At 38.0% G+C, this 17,953-nt stretch overlaps 2 protein-coding genes across 4 annotated transcripts in view; one reads left to right on the forward strand and one right to left on the reverse strand.

Annotated features, from left to right (window-relative positions):
* dlk2 (delta-like 2 homolog) overlaps positions 1 to 17,953 on the reverse strand; it is a 528,840-nt gene that overhangs the window by 141,091 nt on the left and 369,796 nt on the right. The gene's annotated exons all lie outside the window — the stretch shown is intronic.
* Positions 1 to 17,953, forward strand: part of tjap1 (tight junction associated protein 1 (peripheral)) — a 121,768-nt gene that overhangs the window by 61,123 nt on the left and 42,692 nt on the right. The window contains exons 4-5 of one of the 3 annotated variants that reach the window (XM_079634635.1): positions 6,929 to 7,124; positions 9,953 to 9,981. In XM_079634635.1, the coding sequence (XP_079490761.1) occupies positions 6,969 to 7,124; positions 9,953 to 9,981 (185 nt within the window). In that variant the 5' untranslated portion in view covers positions 6,929 to 6,968. Of the gene's footprint in view, positions 1 to 6,928; positions 7,125 to 7,895; positions 8,532 to 9,952; positions 9,982 to 17,953 lie in introns of those variants that run through there. The other 2 variants (XM_079634636.1, XM_079634637.1) reach the window with 2 other exon arrangements.

Genomic DNA, 17,953 nt, shown 5'->3' on the forward strand with positions numbered 1-17,953 from the left:
AGATTTCCATGTCAAAGGCGGCGGAGCCTCAGAGCCACACCCACCTATTACGCATTCGCCACGGACCAATGGTAGTTTGAAGGGGTTTAACCAGCCAGTGAACTTTTCTGGAAAAGCCGTTATAAACTTCAGAAACAAACATGTTTTGGCCTGATTTTGTTGGAAATGACACACCAGTTCATTCTTCGATTTCGCTTAAAGTATATCGGGGCCTTAACGGTTTAAGGTCATAGTCAAAATTGCCCCTTTTTCATTTTTACAATACACATTCCTGGTCTTATTGCGTAGCTTGGTTCTGAAATACTTGGTTCTGATTAGTCAGTAGTGGCGTTGAGCTGTCGAATATTTTACCACTAAACTGTAATTTAAAGTACAGGTGCTACTTTCCACACACACACACACACACGCACACACACACACACACGCACGCACGCACGCACACACGCACTAGCTGGATAATAATATTCATAATATTAAAATATAAATTCATATTATTCTTCAATATTGATTTTAATCACTATTACCGGTAGTTTATCACATCATTTTTAATTGTTAATGTATAACATTATATACATTCATATTGTACTATTGTTGCAGTGTTCATCTTGTTGCTATGGAAATGGGTTGTGAACAGTATTTCATGTTTCATGATTTTAAACCTGGCAAGGTACAAAAACTAAACCAAGACCAAGTCCCAACACAACTCATGGCTCACAGGATGACACGCTCTGCTTGTCCTCTCTACAAGCTGAGTTTATTTAACCAGGCTGTTCTACTAGGTCTGTATGCAAGTCATCAGGGAACTGAGAATGATCTCTGTCTGAATCAACAGTAAGAGGAAGTGTGTATTATCCAGAAATGGGCGTCACTTTGGCTCGGTGGCCACTTCACAAAACAATGCAGACGGCAGAATGTCCTGTTGTCTGACTATCCAAACTTATGCAATCCAGACCCTTCACGCTTTGTGGAAAATATTAAACTCTATTGTTATTGTCATTAAATTAATGAAGCTTGTTTCCACCGCAGACTAAAACATTTTAAAAGATAATTGCGACTTTTTATCTCACAATTTTTCTCAGAATTGCATGATATAAACTTTTTTTGCTGATTTATTCTGACAGAATTGCAAAATATAAACTCACAATTGCAAGTTATAAAGTCAGAATTGCGAGATATTAACTCGAAATTGCGAGAAAAAAAGTCAGAATTGAGTTTAATAAAGTCAGAATTGCAAGAAAAAGTCAGAAAAGTGTGAAATGTCAATACAAAATGTCAAACATATCTTTTCAAATTTTTGGTATCCAGTAAAAATCTGGCAAAATTGCAACAGTTGTCTAAAGTTATTAATTAATACTACTTTTTTTATTGAATATGGGTTAAAACTACACAGAACAGCTGCTCACACTCTGAAAAGTATCATAAATATTTGACTGTAACATAGTTACAATATGAATCTCTGAAAGTCACACGACATGTTAAAATTTAGCAATGTCTAGACCCATCTCTTCTCTGCTTTTAACTGTTCTCAGCTACATGTGGTTTATCTAGTGCTTTGTTTTGTTTTATGGTGTGTGTTTGTGTCTATGTTTTGTAAGGTTGGGTCTGTAAAGCACTTTGGTCAACTTGTGTTGTTTTTAAATGTGCTTTAGAAATAAAATGATTGATTGATTAAATGTGGAGCTGCCTATATATAAAATAATCACTGTATAGTATGTGAGGATTATTCTGGTGGTATTTAATTTGGCAACATTAAATATTGCATGCATATTCAATGCGTAGCAAACACGGAAAAAAATGTGTGATCTCTTGTCTAACAATTTTATATAAAAATGTTAGTATCTTTAGAAAACAATGGCCAAAAATAATAAATGCATCAATACATAAAGATTGATATTCATTATAGTACCCAGTTCTAGTACTAATGTTATACTTCAACATTCACAATTATTGTGAATGTTCAACATTATCAAAATTCACAATTGTAGCACATCTGACTTGGAGACCTGATTTATCTGTGTTGCAGAGGAAGGTTTAATTAAAGCAGCTTAATTAAGTGTACAATCTGCCTGCACAATGTCAGATTCCTCTGAAAGGAAGCTATGCAGCATCTGTGTGGGCATGTGATGGTGTGAAGGTCAGTATGTGCTGTAATTCCATCCCTTCTGTTCACATAAAGCTGTAACCCTCAGCCACAGTCATTAGTTCTGGCATGACAAATAGAAGGCTCAGCTGTGAGGCTTTTTAAGGTGTGCAATGTTTAAAACGGTCTGAAAGCAGCTTTAATTAGCTTCGGAAAGAGTAGAAATCACCCTTAGACAGCAACAGACACCTTCTACTGCACAATTAAATGGTGCGAGAAGTTGAAAATGTGCATGTTGGTTAAAATGAGGCACATCGCCAGACATAGTTCGGGCACGGTTTTCCCGTTGAGCAGCAGTTGTGTACCTGGCAGTATCACAGGCGATGGTTTGAATCTTTGGAAATATGAATGCCTGTTACCAACAGCTGTCTCATGACAAGAAATGTGGTTTTAAATCTCAAGAAGCAATTGAGGAGTGTTGTCCTCTCCTGACTCAGCTTTTTTCCCCTCAGAAATTTCACACTAGATCTTTGAGGCTTTTTTTTTGTTTGTTTGTTTTAGCCCTTGCGTGACTAGCAACAAAAGCTTCAGGCCTTTTGCCCTAAACGTTTGTACAAATTTTGAAGGTACAAGGAAACCTTTAATCTGGATTTAGCGGTTTTAAAAAGGACAAGTTGCCACAATCTCCTAAAACAAAGTTGTATTCGGTCTTGGAATTAGAGCTTTGCGATATGTCCAAAAACATTATCACAATATTTGTTTCCATATCATATGACATTCCACATATTTGTTAGACCTTGAGAATGAATGTAAACATGTAAACTCCACAGAGTAGATACCTTTTAATTTAGGGCCCCATGAAATCCATTTTATTTTCCCATAAATTGTTTTTCTATTGAATTTTTAGGGGATTCTGTGTTTTGATTTAATACAAATTTATATAAACTTTAACAATTATCGCCCAGCCCTATTAGAAAGCCCTATTCTTTCTCTTTGAATTGTTGATTAGTCTGTGAAAAAGTTGTTTTTAATGGCAGAATATTAAGATAGATAAGTTTGGCAGACAGGTAGATTTGATATAACTTAGGTTTCTTGTAGGCAGAATTTTAACTTAGTCCCCCTGTAGTCAATAATTGTATCCCTTAAAACTTATCTTTGATCACCAAAATGACATATTTAAAAGTTTTTTTCCTGTGAAAAAAATTCTTCACGCCTTAAAATAGTCTCTACACCCTTGCTTCATTTATACGTGGATCTATGAATATGCTAATTAGCCCCGCCTCCACTCAATCACACCAGCTCAGAGACCCACTCGGCCAACTTACGGAGTACACAATGGTATCGCTCTTTACAACGCCAGACACAACGGTAATTAATATGATTAGCTGTTTGCTTGACTGTTATAAAACCGCTAATAATGTGTTGCTAATGTTACACAAACTATGTTCCCGTTTGCCATCTCGGAGTCAGACAGCTGCCTTCTAAAAACCAGCATGCTTACAAACGCTTTGAACAACTCCGAACGTCAGTGGAGAAAGGCTTAGAGTTCATCAGAACATCATAATCATCATACACCCGCTATATTGCTAAATCTATGATTTTTCATATCAACAGAAAAATATACCGGGACAACCTGGCATACTCGAGACTCCCCTGCTAGTTCGCTGTTAATGATATGCTAAAGCTCGCCGGCACATTGACCTCCTGCAGAGCTGTCAAAAGTACTGACTTCGGTACCAAGTCGGTACTAAAATTTTAAACGCGTGACGATACCAGCATTTTGAGCGATGTTGAACAGATTCTTAAACACTTCTTAATTGACCCTTTGCAGGGAGCTTGATTGACAGGTGACCTGACCAATGACACTTCACCACCCGCCATTTTGTCCGACAAAGCAGTCAGGAGAGTTAGTAGATTAACATGGGAGGATTTGAACTTGAGAAGCGGAGTGTACTGACATCTTTCCACGGTTAAAACAACATTCCTCCTGATGTTCATTCATGTTTATTTGATGCTATAAATGAACTAGAAGGAAGAGATAATCGGTTCTTGAGCAGCTTTAACTGATGCTCTACAGCGATCTGTCAGACACATTAAAGAGCCACAAAACCGTATTTATTGTTTAAATTTCTTTTTAAAAATGACCAAATTTGAAAGGTGAGACTGTTTTATATGTTTAATATTAAAAGTAACCGAAAAGTAACCTGGTCTGTCCTGCCTGTCAGTGTGTTGTCAGTGTCCTCTCTGCTCCGCGATGTTTTTCACTGCGTGAGAACATGGTGTGGCGTGAGAGCGGCGTAGCTTGTCAGTTATAGCGACAGTAACTAAGGGGGGCGGGTCTTTGTGAAAGGTCAATTGGCCATTGCGGTGGCCATGTCTGTGAATGGCTGCAATGACATCTTTGGCGCTTTTCATCGAGCGCTTACACAGATTCACACCGGAGAGTTTGGAAGCGGTGTCTATCAGCAGATCCATCTATCAACAGAGATATTAGGGATCCGCTAATCGACAACACATATAAACAACATTAAAAACTTGATATTTACCACAGGGGGACTTTAATACCAATCGTTTGACTGACTGAGTGAGAAGATGCCTGTTCTGATAAGAAGATAAGATCTTGTTGAACTTTGTGTTTTTTATCTTTGTGTTTATGAACTTTGTGAACTTTATCAGTTCAGATGGGATTGCTGATTAAAGTCAACTGTCTTTTGAGTCTGCTTTTACAAACGCATTTAGTTCTGCTTGCTGTGTTTTATTTGTGTAGGCCTGGTGTGTTTTTGCATTGTGGGTAGAGGATGACGTCAAGAGGGAAAATCAGCCTGCCAATAAGTGGCACATTTTGGAAGTGACCCCCTCACGTGCGCGACTGTGCGTGTGCGTATATAAGTGTGTCCCAGCCTGTGCCCAGCAGCACATTAGCAGCATGCGCAGGGAACGCCATTGATTTCTTAGTGGCACCACACTGTGACACACCAGCCAATTCTCTCTTCATTTTTCCCATTTTACCAGTAAGGAACTTTTAAAATAGCCACACCAATAAAGAAAGCCCCCCTGCAGGGGAAGGTGTGACCCAGGAAGAAGTGGAGAGAATCTGAGTGCTAACCATGGCCTGCTATTATGTGTTATGCGCTCGTGTAGCGTTCTGACCGCAGGGAGCCAATGCAGGTTGCAGTGATGAAGCAAAAGGAAGTGATCTAAAACTTTACTTTCTTTAAGCGGCTCGAACTTACTCGCCCACAAAGTTGTTCTGTGTATAGTGCCTCAAGCAACCACATGTCAAGATTATATCGAATGGTCAAATATGTGAAAATTGGACCTACAGGGTAAGGATTTTTATTAACCTAGTTTCTGCAAGTGCTTAAGTAAGCCAGCTTTATTTATATAGCACCTATCACAGATAAAATCACAAAGTGCTATACATGTAGAAAGTTAACAATTATAACAGTTATGAAACATTATTTAATACATAATAGCTCAGTCGACTGAAAGCTTGTCTGAGTAAAAGTGTCTTCAGCTGTTTTTTTTTAAAGAATCAACAGAAACTTGTTAAACAGAAGCTTGTTTGGCAGCAGATGTTTTTGGCAGCTCTGCATTAGCAGGATCACAGTGGGTTCATCTTACAATCTAATGGTGTTGCTGGATAACTTTAGCACTGTTTGCACAGGATTAGATTTCTTAACAACATTTACAAATATTAACATAGGATGACTGAGTTTGAACATGTATTGATTTGTACAGGATTGAGATCTCTAGTTTTTAATATAGTGGCTGAACTGAGCAGTTTGTGATCCGCACCTTTGTTAATTTCATATTCTTTTTATATCAGATACTAGCAGTACCTCAGGCAGGAGCTATTATCAACTATTATTAATGAAAGCTGTTAAATATAAACTGTTGTTTTACACAGAAATTTGGCAATACGTTTAAATCCACAATGAAGATTTGCCAGACAGTGCAATAAGAAATATGGCTTTAGTTATGGTATTCTACCAAAGTAAATAAATTAGTTACAATTTTATGGAAATTAGACATTTCTAGCAGCATGTGAACAACCAAAAACAGTTGATAAATTATTTCAATATCTTGTGTTAAAAAATCGGATGGGATTCCAATTGCAAAGTTCGTCTATGTATTACAAATTTGCCTAACTCCCTTAGGGAAAACTAGTACTGTTTGAACTGATTTTGAGTATTTTAAATTGAAACTGATTTTGAATGACAGTGAATATACCGTGGGTCAGCCCTACGTGCCTCTGTGAGTGATTGGATCCCAACCGCACACCCACTTTTCCAATTCTATACATAGCTTCCTGTGATCAATAAGAGTCATGCAGGCATTGGTTTAACAGTTTGTCTATTGGAAACACACTCCAACAAGTAATCAATCACTCGCTTTAAAACAAGTCCACGTTTTCCCCTCCCACCCTCATGCCTCTATAGTTTCTATAACACCCTGTATCCAGCATCTCTTTTTCTCTTTCCTCTCCCATTCTCATCTTTCCTCAATTTACTACACAGATTATGATAAACACCTTAATTCACAGTAGAAGTATAGATCGATGTTTGGTGGATGTTTGAGGCTTTTTTGCCCCTCAATTTCCCTGTATCAACTCGTGCTGTCTGTTACATCCATAGCTGTTTTTTATTGGTTGTTGTGTTTTTAACTGCCCAGTGGTGCTGATCAAAGCCTATTGATTCAAACTGCTTTTTTGACGTTGCCGCTTAGAGAGGAAGAGGCAGGGTGGCACATTAGAGAGAGAGAGAGGGGATAGGGACCAGTCTTTTTTGCACAGGACAGGGTTGAAGGCTACTGCTACTTTGGATTCTCACGCTTCTCTCTCGGCAGGACTAACAGACAGTGTATGGAAGCACACTGATCTACCAGAATGACGAGTGCTGCTCCCGCCCGGAAACCGTACCGAAAGGCACCTCCGCAGCACCGCGAGACTCGCCACACTGTTCCAGTATTTCGAGAGGATGTTAGTGGGAGTGCCTTGCCATCCGCCAACCCTGGTTCGTCATCCCAGCCTGACCCCTGCCAGGTAATTCTCCCCCGAAATCATGCACCTATTTTGCAGCGTACACAATTTACAGGCCCTTACCCACAATGCCCTGAAAGACCCGTATGGTCGCAAGCATCTGACAGCGAGCTGGATGTCTCGAGCCTGTCTAGTTTGGAGCTTAGTGTCCTCCCTCCACCACGAATCTTCAGCCACGGTTCTCTCGGCATGAGGCTTCCTCCCAAGCATCTCCGGCAACAAAGAATGAACCGCTTTATCAGTCGTAGCGATGACCTACTGGCACTCTCTGATGACGACGATCTCTCCTCCTCGGAAGACTCCCAGCATTACATTCGAGGCAGTTCCCCGTCACACTCCAGCAGGAGTGCCGATCGCTCTTTGGTCTTCAATGAGAAAGCGGAGATATTTGTACCTAGGGAAGAACGGTGTCCACCACATGTAGCATTTGTGATGGATGCCCATCCACCCAAGGGCATCCTCAAGCACTCTCATCAGTTGGGAGTGTACTCTTCCGATAGTCTGCGCAAGTCTAAGTCGGCAGAGATGCTAGGCCAGACGCAAAGTCGTGAACGTAGCCGGAAACCCAAAAGCATGTCCTTGGACAGGGAAAAGGGCGTACGAGTCTCTCCCACTGGACGTGCTACTTCCACATCGTCTACATCTCCCAGCTCTATGCCACCGGATTGGAAGATGCAGCTTTTTGAGGAAAAGGTAAAATTTTCTCAATTTCTGGATGAAATCACCTACCGGGTGATGACCCCTGCCAATCTAAAGTTGCTGCGTGGGAACCTTCCCGATTCAACAATGTCTTTACAAGGGAACCAAACCAAAAACCTTCCTGATTCAACAATGTCTTTAAAAGAGAACCAAACCAAACACCTTCGCGATTCAACAATGTCTTTAAAAGAGAACCAAACCAAACACTTTCCTGATTCAACAATGTCTTTAAAAGAGAACCAAACCAAACGCCACATCAATCCCCAACAGTACGAATTCAAGGACCATCATGACACAAAGCAAGAGCGGTGCAGACCGTGGGGTGAATGGGCCTCCCGGCATAGCAGAGCGGGCAAGAAATTAAGTGAGGCAAGACCCAAGACATGGCACATGGCAGCGGACAGTCCAGAAAGAGTGTCAGGAAAGCAACATGCAGATCCCCATCGGGAAGGGGCCCGTCCTAAAGCCGAAGGCCCAATTTACAGTCGGGTGGGGGGCAGCAATGATTCTGAAGGGGATGACAGGGCTCCACGGGGGGTTCAACACCAGACTCAACTCCACCAGTTGCCCCATGTAGAGAGCAAAGCCCTGCAAAAGGACAATATGGATAAATCAGGGCTGCTAAAGTGTGAGATTCCCACCATTATTGTGGAGAGTGAGAAAACACCTTTATCACAAGTGACTGCCTTTTCTATATTATCACAGATCAAGGTACGTTATTGTCAACATTTCTTTGACTTTATCCCCACCTAATATACAATATACAATATACAGGTAAAACTCAAAAAATTAGAATATCGTGCAAAAGAATATCGTTCATTTATTTCAGTAATCCAACTTAAAAGGTGAAACTAATAGATTATATAGACTCATTACATGCAAAGTGAGATATTTCAAGCCTTTATTTGTTATAATTTTGATGATTATGTTTTACCGTTTATGAAAACCTTTTCACAATATTATAATTTTGAATTTGGGGTTTTCATAAACTGTAAGCCATAATCATCAAAATTATAACAAATAAAGGCTTGAAATATCTCACTTTGCATGTAATGAGTCAATATAATATATTAATTCCACCTTTTAAGTTGAATTACTGAAATAAATAAACTTTTACACAATATTCAAATTTTTCGAGTTTCACATATGCAATTTATAATATAAAATACATTACACTTGCATTGAAGAACCTATAAATGAGGAGCTCAGATATTGTTTTGTATTCCACAATAGAAAGCCATACAGGTTTGGAACGACTTAAGGGCTAATTAATTAACTTTTTTTTTTTTTTCTTTATTGAATCAATGCCATGGCTAGTATTCTCATCTCACTGTTCTGGAGTTTCCTAAGGATATTTTGCTCTAAATATGAGCGTTTACTAATATCACCATCTGTCACTTCTGCGACAGTGTTTCATGAACTTTTGTTCTGTGCAGATTTATTTGTCAGAGATTTTCATCCATCAACAACAAAATACTTAGTTAGTCTTTAAACAAACAGTGTTGTTTACAAGCTTTCTCTACAAATTGCCATTTTCTGCTCTGTGGGATTTAGTGGACATTTAGCTGGCAGAAAAAAACAGGATGTCAGACCAATTTCATAGCTTCACTAGGCATGTGCATATTGACCTGTTTGGCTGAAGGCACTGAGTATGATGTCAAATTCTTCCCCTGCGTCACTTGCTTTTATTGAAATTATGAGATGAATTATCCAACACAAACACATTCACCTGTAACATTTTATCTATACATGCCACAATGTAGGTCTCATTTAAATTGAATTACTGTATGTTTACTTTAATGAAATTTAGAGGACAAAAGCCTATCCATCAAAACTGTTTCCTATGTGTGCAACTATATGAAACTGATTTATCACTAGTTAAATGTGGAAAAAACATTGTTTAGGAAGCTTTGACATTTAGAAATGATTGTTTTACAGCCACACATAAGATCAGTTCACGTTCAAGCCTTGAGGAAATGTTATGTTTGCCCTCTTGGTATAAAAGATAAATATACAGCAGTGTGGGTATTAAGGATATGTGAAATATTTATTGTAATATACATCTCTCTGATTTCTTCATGTGTAAGAGGATATTCAGTTTCCACATACTAAATGAATGCTCTTTCTTACAGGAGTCCTTATCAGATGCCGACAGGATCAAGTAAGTTTATTTTTTTTGTCCTCATTGTAATGTTTTAATTTTTATTCTTCAGAAATGTTGCTGAAATTGTCATTGTTATAACATTGTCAGTCAGTTGATTGGCAGTGTATAATTCTTCGTCTCAATACTCAAGAGTAGATTTGCATGCGTTCCATTAGCCTTGTATAATTTATTACAATGCACTGAAGTGTTCGTGTTAGGTGGCATTGACCACCTAATATGACCCTGAAGCTGATTATTCATTGGCTCTTGGCGTTGAATGGCATGGTTGGACAAGAGCCAATCATGTGATAAGACGCCTGTATGAGATAACTTGCCGATTAGCCTAAAAACTCCAGAAGGGTTAGCTTGAGTCCCTGGCGTATGGGTGTAACTGTGCGACTGTCAGAATGACAAGCCGTTGGCCGTGATGTCTTGCGATAAGAGAGAGTGCCCACCTTTTAAAGACTTCTACACCTCAGGTGCTCACTGGAGGACTAGGTTGAACCCACTTTGATCAGTGACATCTCGCCTTCTTTCCAGGCTTACTGGGATTCCAAGGCTTTTAGGCTCCTACACCAAAAAGCAGGTGCACATGACTAGTGACGAGGTTCTGCTTTTAACTCAGGGGCTAGCAATACCTCTGTGCACATTTCCCCCCATGTGCTGCATTAGCTTTCATGTTCTCTTACTGGTCTGTGTTCCCTTTGTTGCTGCTTTTCTCCCACTGGAACTAACGCTATAAAGGAAGCACCTTAGATCTCGGATAGCTTAAAAGTTATTCTTATTTTTAAAGCTGTTCAAGTTGCCTCTCCTCAACATCGCCACAAAGGTTGTGCTAATCAGAAAACTCTAGGGATTTGCAAAGCTAATTTAATATTAAAAAGTCAACTAATTGGTTATCTAAACGAAAATGTTATAGAATAGAATCAAGCAGAATGGAAAAGTCGCTAGATGTTTTTAAGGCCATATGCCTAAAAACAAAGCAATATTTGCGGTCACAGTGAAAGTGACACTAAAAGGGATGCATTTAAAGGCACAGCTTTTCAGAAAGGGTTTTACACTGCGAACTGTCTTAACAGCTAACAGTATAAGAAAATTGGGTAACACTTTATTTACATGTACTTACCATAGTAATAACAGTAAATTATGCATAATTACATGCAACTCACTCTCAACCTCAATCCTAATCCTACCCTAACCCTATAGTAAGTTCATGTAGTTGCTTAATATTACTCAATACTTAAATATATTATTACACTGTAACAATGACACCTTTGACATTGACACCCAATGACAAAATTTCTCCATTGTGGCTCATGCTAGATTCCTCGCATCACATGTAGTATTGGCTAACAGACTCGTTGTGTTCCCTTCATCATCTCTCTCGTGGTGCCGAGCGGAAGCATGCAGGACATGGTCAGGCAGGCGCTTGTATTGATTGGCCTAGTTGTCTGTTTAATGGGTGGAGAGAGCTGAACGGTGGATGTAGTCTGAAGATGGGTTTCTCCATCATGTGTTTTCACCTCCCTCAGGGTGGAAATCTCCAGTAAATGTGTGGGCTATAGTTAAATCACAAAAAAAAAAAAGCATTGTGAGTCTATTTACTCTTTAGGGTTCTCCAACCATCTACATGCACTTGACACGCAAGAGATTGCCTTTGGATCTGACCACTCTGAGACCTCGGATTTACAATGAGCTCTTTATACTTTAACTGGGCTCCTCATCACACAAGGGTTGTGTTAAAAATCAAATGCCCACTAAAGCCCAAAGTATACTTCCTTTTTTTACGCATTCACTAAACCAGTGGTATTCAGATAGCGGGCTTAGCTCCATCCGGACAGCGGGACATAATTAGAAAAATAGATACTTTTGCTAAAACGCTGCAGAAAATGTCAATGGAGCAAATACAATTATTTTTATCTGTCATACAGGTTACTTTGTTTGTGACAACTAAGTTAACATGTGGCACCTTTAGACTTTTTTGTTTTTTTCCCCATATTTAGCATGATTAATCAGCATTTCAGCATTTCAATTATTTAGAGATGGCAAGGGAAGACAAATAAATCTGAAATGACTAGTTAACTTTATTTTGTGCTCATGGTAAGTGTTTTGCTTATCAGATTATGTACGTTGTTTGTTTTTAGAAGTTTATTACTTTGAGCAAAGTATAAAAATGGTCCATATTTTTCTTAAGAGGTAAACCTGCACCCCCACACTGTAAAATAAAAGTGTTGGTTTAACTTAAAAAAGCAAGTTACCTTGTTGCCTTAAAATTGAGTTTGTTGTAATTAAAAAATTGAGTTCATACAATGAAGAAGAATGGTTTTATAAACAGAAACTCAAAATAGTATGTTATCTTCACACATTAGTTATCGAAGTTGATTTGACAAAAGATAAAAAGTTGTGGTGATAAATCATGAATTTGATTTTGTATTCTCAGTCCCAAACTCTTCTATGTGCCAGACACGTAGGTGCCAAAATTTAATAAATAAATAAATACATACACAAAAATAGCCTGATAAAACATCTGATCTAACCTTTTATATTCATATCCAGTTGGGAGAAATATTTACTTTTCTAGGTAAATATTGGTAAAAGTTCTTAGACATCACTGCTTTGGCTCTCTGGGCCCACGGTTCTCCTCTTTGATGACTATTTTTGAGTGTTTAGGATTTTTTCTTTTACAAAGTACTTCGGCTGCCCCGATGGAAATGTATAACTGTACCAAAAAAGTATTGTCCGGACCTCCGCTAGGAAGGAAATGCAGAGACCGGACCTCTTGGGACTTTAATTGAATACCCCTGCACTAGGATATGTGTGCAGTGTGTGTGACATAAATGTTATCATCAGTGTATTAGTGTGTACTGTAAACGCGTATACAATGTGCGCTCAATCAGCTGGCACATACAGTTTGAATTTCTTTGTTATATAACCTTTGTGAGTTCTCGTTTAAACAAGTACGAAGTCATTTTATTGGTCATTACTTCTGGAGAGAAATAGTGCAGACACTGGACAAGAATGAAACTTTCTAGTGCACGTGTCGAGCGGCCATGTTTTCAGATTTTTCGGTTTCTGTGGTAGCACCCCCCACCTCCACAATGGCTGCATAGGTGCACTGGAACAATCAAAATTAAACTTTCGCTTACAAAGACGTGAAACTCACCGAGTGGTCAGGGGTGTTCACTGATATGCTCACACAAAAATCGCTCCAAAAGATGCTTTCCAACAGGTGTTTTACCATTCGTTGTAAAACTGTGGACTACTGTATTTTTCCAAACGCCTCACACCCGTACATTCTTCCGTTGAGAGCTTGAATAATAGACACTCCAGCCCAGTTGGTGGCGGCGGAGTAATACCATACCTCACAGCACATCCAATACAAGTCAATGGAGTTGGACAGAAACTACGATAAAACCTGTTGGATTTTTGTGCCTGCACATTGTCTACTTTAAAATAAATTAAAAAACTACACATTGTCCCTTTTAAATAAGCCATTGCATTATTCAGTCAAACCATTTTTTTTATTCATTCTAATGAATTAATTAAACATTTAATTAAATTGAATAGACTGCTACAATATTTTTTCAGAACCTCAAGAAATGTCCATGTTATTTTATTAAGCTATCTGCTCAGAATCATAGTAGAATCTCTGGATTTGCTAAAAAAAAAAAAGAGCATGTGCAGTGCACAAATCATTTCTATTGGTGCACTGATATATATTATATATCATAGAACTATAGATATTATAAATCGAAATGTTATTAATTTATAATACTGATGATTGGAGAGAGATGCTTTGTAAAGGTGATGCTGGTGAGAAATGAAGCTTTGCATATCTCCATTGCGAGATTCACGGGGCCTGCGTTTCTGAAAACTGCCAGAAAACAGCCCTGTCCCAGTCACTCAGTTCCCGTCAGCCTCTGCTGACATTTCCATTCATTTCAGGAGCCTCAGAGCCATTTACAAGAATATTGGTTTCTATGTGAACACACTCCAGTTTCACTTTATTTTCATATTTAAATAATTCAATTTGGCAATTTCACTGAGATGTTTTATGTGGAGAGCCGTCTTCTTTCTGCTGTCATCATCGTCACATAGAGCAAGTGCAGCTGCAGTCATGCAATTAAGTCTGTTTGACAAGGACCAAAACATTGACTAATGTTTTTAACTATTCGACTATCCATAGTTGAAGTTGAAGTTTTAAATTCAAATGCAAAAGTTTGGTCAGTAATATTTTTTAATGCTTTGAAATATTCTCATCAAAGCTGCATTTATTTGATCAAACTTGCAGTAAAAACAGTAATATTGTGAAATATTATTACAATTTAAAACGACTGACTGTTTAATTTAAAAGCTGAATCATTCCTCAGTCTTCAGTGTCACATGGTCCTTCAGAAATCATTCTAATATACTGATTTGCTGCTCAAGAAACAATTCTGATTATTATCAATGTTGAACGTTCAAAATGACAGTGTTCATCTGAAAAGGAAAACTTTTCTAAGAGTTTTGATCAATTTAATGCATCCTTGCTGAATGCAAGTATTAATTTGTAAAGTTTTCCTGTATCTCACACAGTAGAGCGCTGGTGCTTGCAACGCCAACGTCATGGGTTTGATTTCCAGGGAAAGCAAGAACTGATAAGAATGTAAAATGTTTACCTTGTAATGCAATGTAAGTCGCTTTGGATAAAAGTGTCTGCCAAATGCATAAATGTAAAATTAATTTCTTTAAAAAAATGTTAACATTGAAACATTTTACCATGCAGTAAATTAGAATAGATGTATATAAATGTAATACTTTTGTTACCTGACCTTTTACAAACAGCCATTTATTTGTGTGTGTGTGTGTGTGTGTGTATATATTTATATATGTAATATATATATTCATTATATTGAAGTTGGCAATAATAATATGTGTGTGCAATCGTGCATTCTTACTCATTTCTCTCTGGAAGATCTGTTTTGTTTTGTTTTCTGTACTTTTTTCCTGCTAACTACTTGGCTCATGGTTGAGAATCTCTTTGCTAACCTTAAAAGAGATAAAGCCTGTTATGCACATTCAGAAATGTGTGACCGACAGTTGAAGGAACCCTTATCACACTGGAAGCTGTATGTGGCGGTCCTTGTCAATCAAATAAAGTGGAGGATTTTCGAAACAGATGTTAGGGTTTGCACACACAACCCCACAATGGCCGCGCGTCTCGCACGTTTAATTCAGCATCTTTCATGTCATGAATAATGAAAACAATTCAGCAAATCGTAGAAGGCTGGATGGTTTCACGTGTTTTCTTTCAGCAAGTGTTCAGAAGTGCTTTGGGGAAAGTGTGGCACGTCTCTTAAAAGTCCACATGACAATGCGTCTCTTTGCTCTTTTTACGTTTAGCTACTTTGTTCTTTTGCTCCATTTGTGCTCTAACTTGGGCCTGCGCACAGGCGATTTGCTACTAAAAAGAGTTACATTTATAGCTTAAAACCCGTGCCCCCATCTAAGTCTATAGCATGAATCATTGATGCTTTCAGCCGTGTCACGTTGGCAGGGTTGAGTATTGGTCTGGACGTGTGTTTTGAGTGCCGTGCCCTATACTTCCTTCACTCTGAACTGGGAAAGAAACTAGAAAAGAACAGAAAAGGAAAAGGTGTTGCATATTCGTAGGGAATCTCCAGAGTCTGCCAATGAAAGGTTTGACATCTGTGAGCTGTTGTGATGTTACGATGCCTCATCCGTGTGTTGTGTTGCACTCGAGATGCTGTGTGGAGTTCGATTCCCACGAGTGTCTGCTATCACTCCCCATCTGATGACACCGTGATGGAGACTTGCGACACTGGCTCTTTTTTTGCCACCACTTTTTAGTGTTTCTTCTCTTCTCTTGGGAAGCATTTAACCATTTCATCAGCTGCCACTTTTTATTAGGAATGCCTTTCTTTTTTTGGCCGACAATTGAAGACACAACAGTATCTTATAGTAATGCATCAAAAGATGTTTAGAAATATCTAAACGGTCACTAGTACAGGTGAACCTCGAAAAATATTGTGCAAAAGTTCATTTACTTAAGTAATTCAACTTAAAAGTTGAAAATAATTCTAATTTTGAATAATAAAATATATTATATAGACTTGCATTACATGCAAAGTGAGATATTTCAAGCCTTTATTTGTTATATGAAAAACATCAGTTTATGAAAACATCAAATTCAAAATTAGAATATTGTGAAAAGGTTTTCATAAACTGTAAGCCATAATCATCAAAATTATAACAAATAAAGGCTTGAAATATCTCACTTTGAATGTAATGAGTCTATATAATATATTAGTTTCACTTTTTAAGTTGAATTACTGAAATAAATGAACTTTTGCACGATATTCACATTTTTTTAGTTTCACTTGTATGTTTACCTATTGTAGCTTACCTGCATTGTGTGCACAACACATCATTCGATAACCGAGAATTAACCACTTCTTCAGTCAATAATTTTGAATTTTAAATGATTTTTTTATTTTCTGTTGTTGTAATTTTTGTGCACCACTTATATCTTGACGATAATTAGTCAGCACAGATTTTTTTGTTGCATTGTACACATTGACATCATGCAGTTCAGCGTACTGTCCAATTTGCTATGAATCACTCGCTCAGTTCTTTTTAATTACTCTGTAAAATGAGTTTGCGCAAATTACAGTGAAATAAAATAACCATGATAATGAGCATTTCAAATATAAATTAAGCTCTCAAGCTCACGCATAAAGCTTACCGCAGCGACACCAGCAAACAGAACTTTTCTGAAATCAGGAGGCATACCAAATAAATAACCGCCTTATATAAATAAATAATATAAATAACAGCCTTATTCATCTTATCCCTCTGGTGCTCCTTATTGGGAGTCACACTTGTTATCTTCGCAGTCAAAAGTGACCGGACACCTGAAAATGAACCCCACCCCAATAAAATCAATGTAATATATTTTTGTTCAATTATATTTTTTAGTTTGTATTTTGATTAGTATTTATTTAGTATTTCAGATTAATATAGAGACTAGGCCTTTTAAATAATATTTTTTTTTAAGTCAGATTAGCGGCATCTGTTGAGAGAAAATAAAATAAAACATGTAATTTCATGGTGTTATCGCTAAATGTGCGTGTGTGTGTGTGAGAGAGAGTGAGTGAGTGGGCTGGTGTATTTTGCACTATTGATGTTTTAGTGTAACCCCTTCTTTGCTGTCGACTTTTTTACTGCATTTTGGTTGAATTATTGATTTTATTTTACATATTTGTTCTATTACAGTCACACCAATTCATACATTTTTCTGGGATTAACTTCTTGTTGACTTAAGTTTAGAAAGTAATGGTACAAATGCAAATTGTAGAATTTGTGAAAGTTAAATGTGCTCTGATTGGTCGACTGGACCAGTGTCTTGTGATTGGTCAACCCCAAGCATGTATTGGAATGTCACAAGCCCCTTACCATAACCACGAGTTTCAACACGCCACTAACTACCGTAACTCAACCAGGCCCCGCCCCTTTTTTTGCATATGCCTTGGCCAGGATTTATTTAAATGAGTAATATGGTGACGTGTTCATTCTCAGAAGGAAACTCACGACTGCAATGGATGCGTTTCAGGGAGTTCAGAAACAGTCACACTGATATAGAGAATAACTCCCGCTCGAACATTACAGAGCTTTTCATGCTTAAACAGCAACATTACACACTAAAGAAAGTTGAACATGTACAAATAGATAATAGGTCCTCTTCAAATCAGAATAATACTAAATAGTTGTCCACATGACAGCATGTAGTGAATGGGACAGATTTGGTTGTAATAAATTGTGTTTTTTTTAACCTGTAAACAGACCAGAAAGAATCATCTCCGCATTAGGGCTCCAGTCTAGCTGGTCGGATTTGATCACTGGCTCATACTCGGGATTATAGGGATTCGAACAAACCTCTCCCCATAAGTATCGGGAAATCACACAGAATTCAAACTCTTGAGCATCTCGT

This window comes from Phoxinus phoxinus (assembly GCF_949152265.1).
Source record: "Phoxinus phoxinus genome assembly, chromosome: 14".
NCBI classification, from domain to species: Eukaryota; Metazoa; Chordata; class Actinopteri; order Cypriniformes; family Leuciscidae; genus Phoxinus; species Phoxinus phoxinus.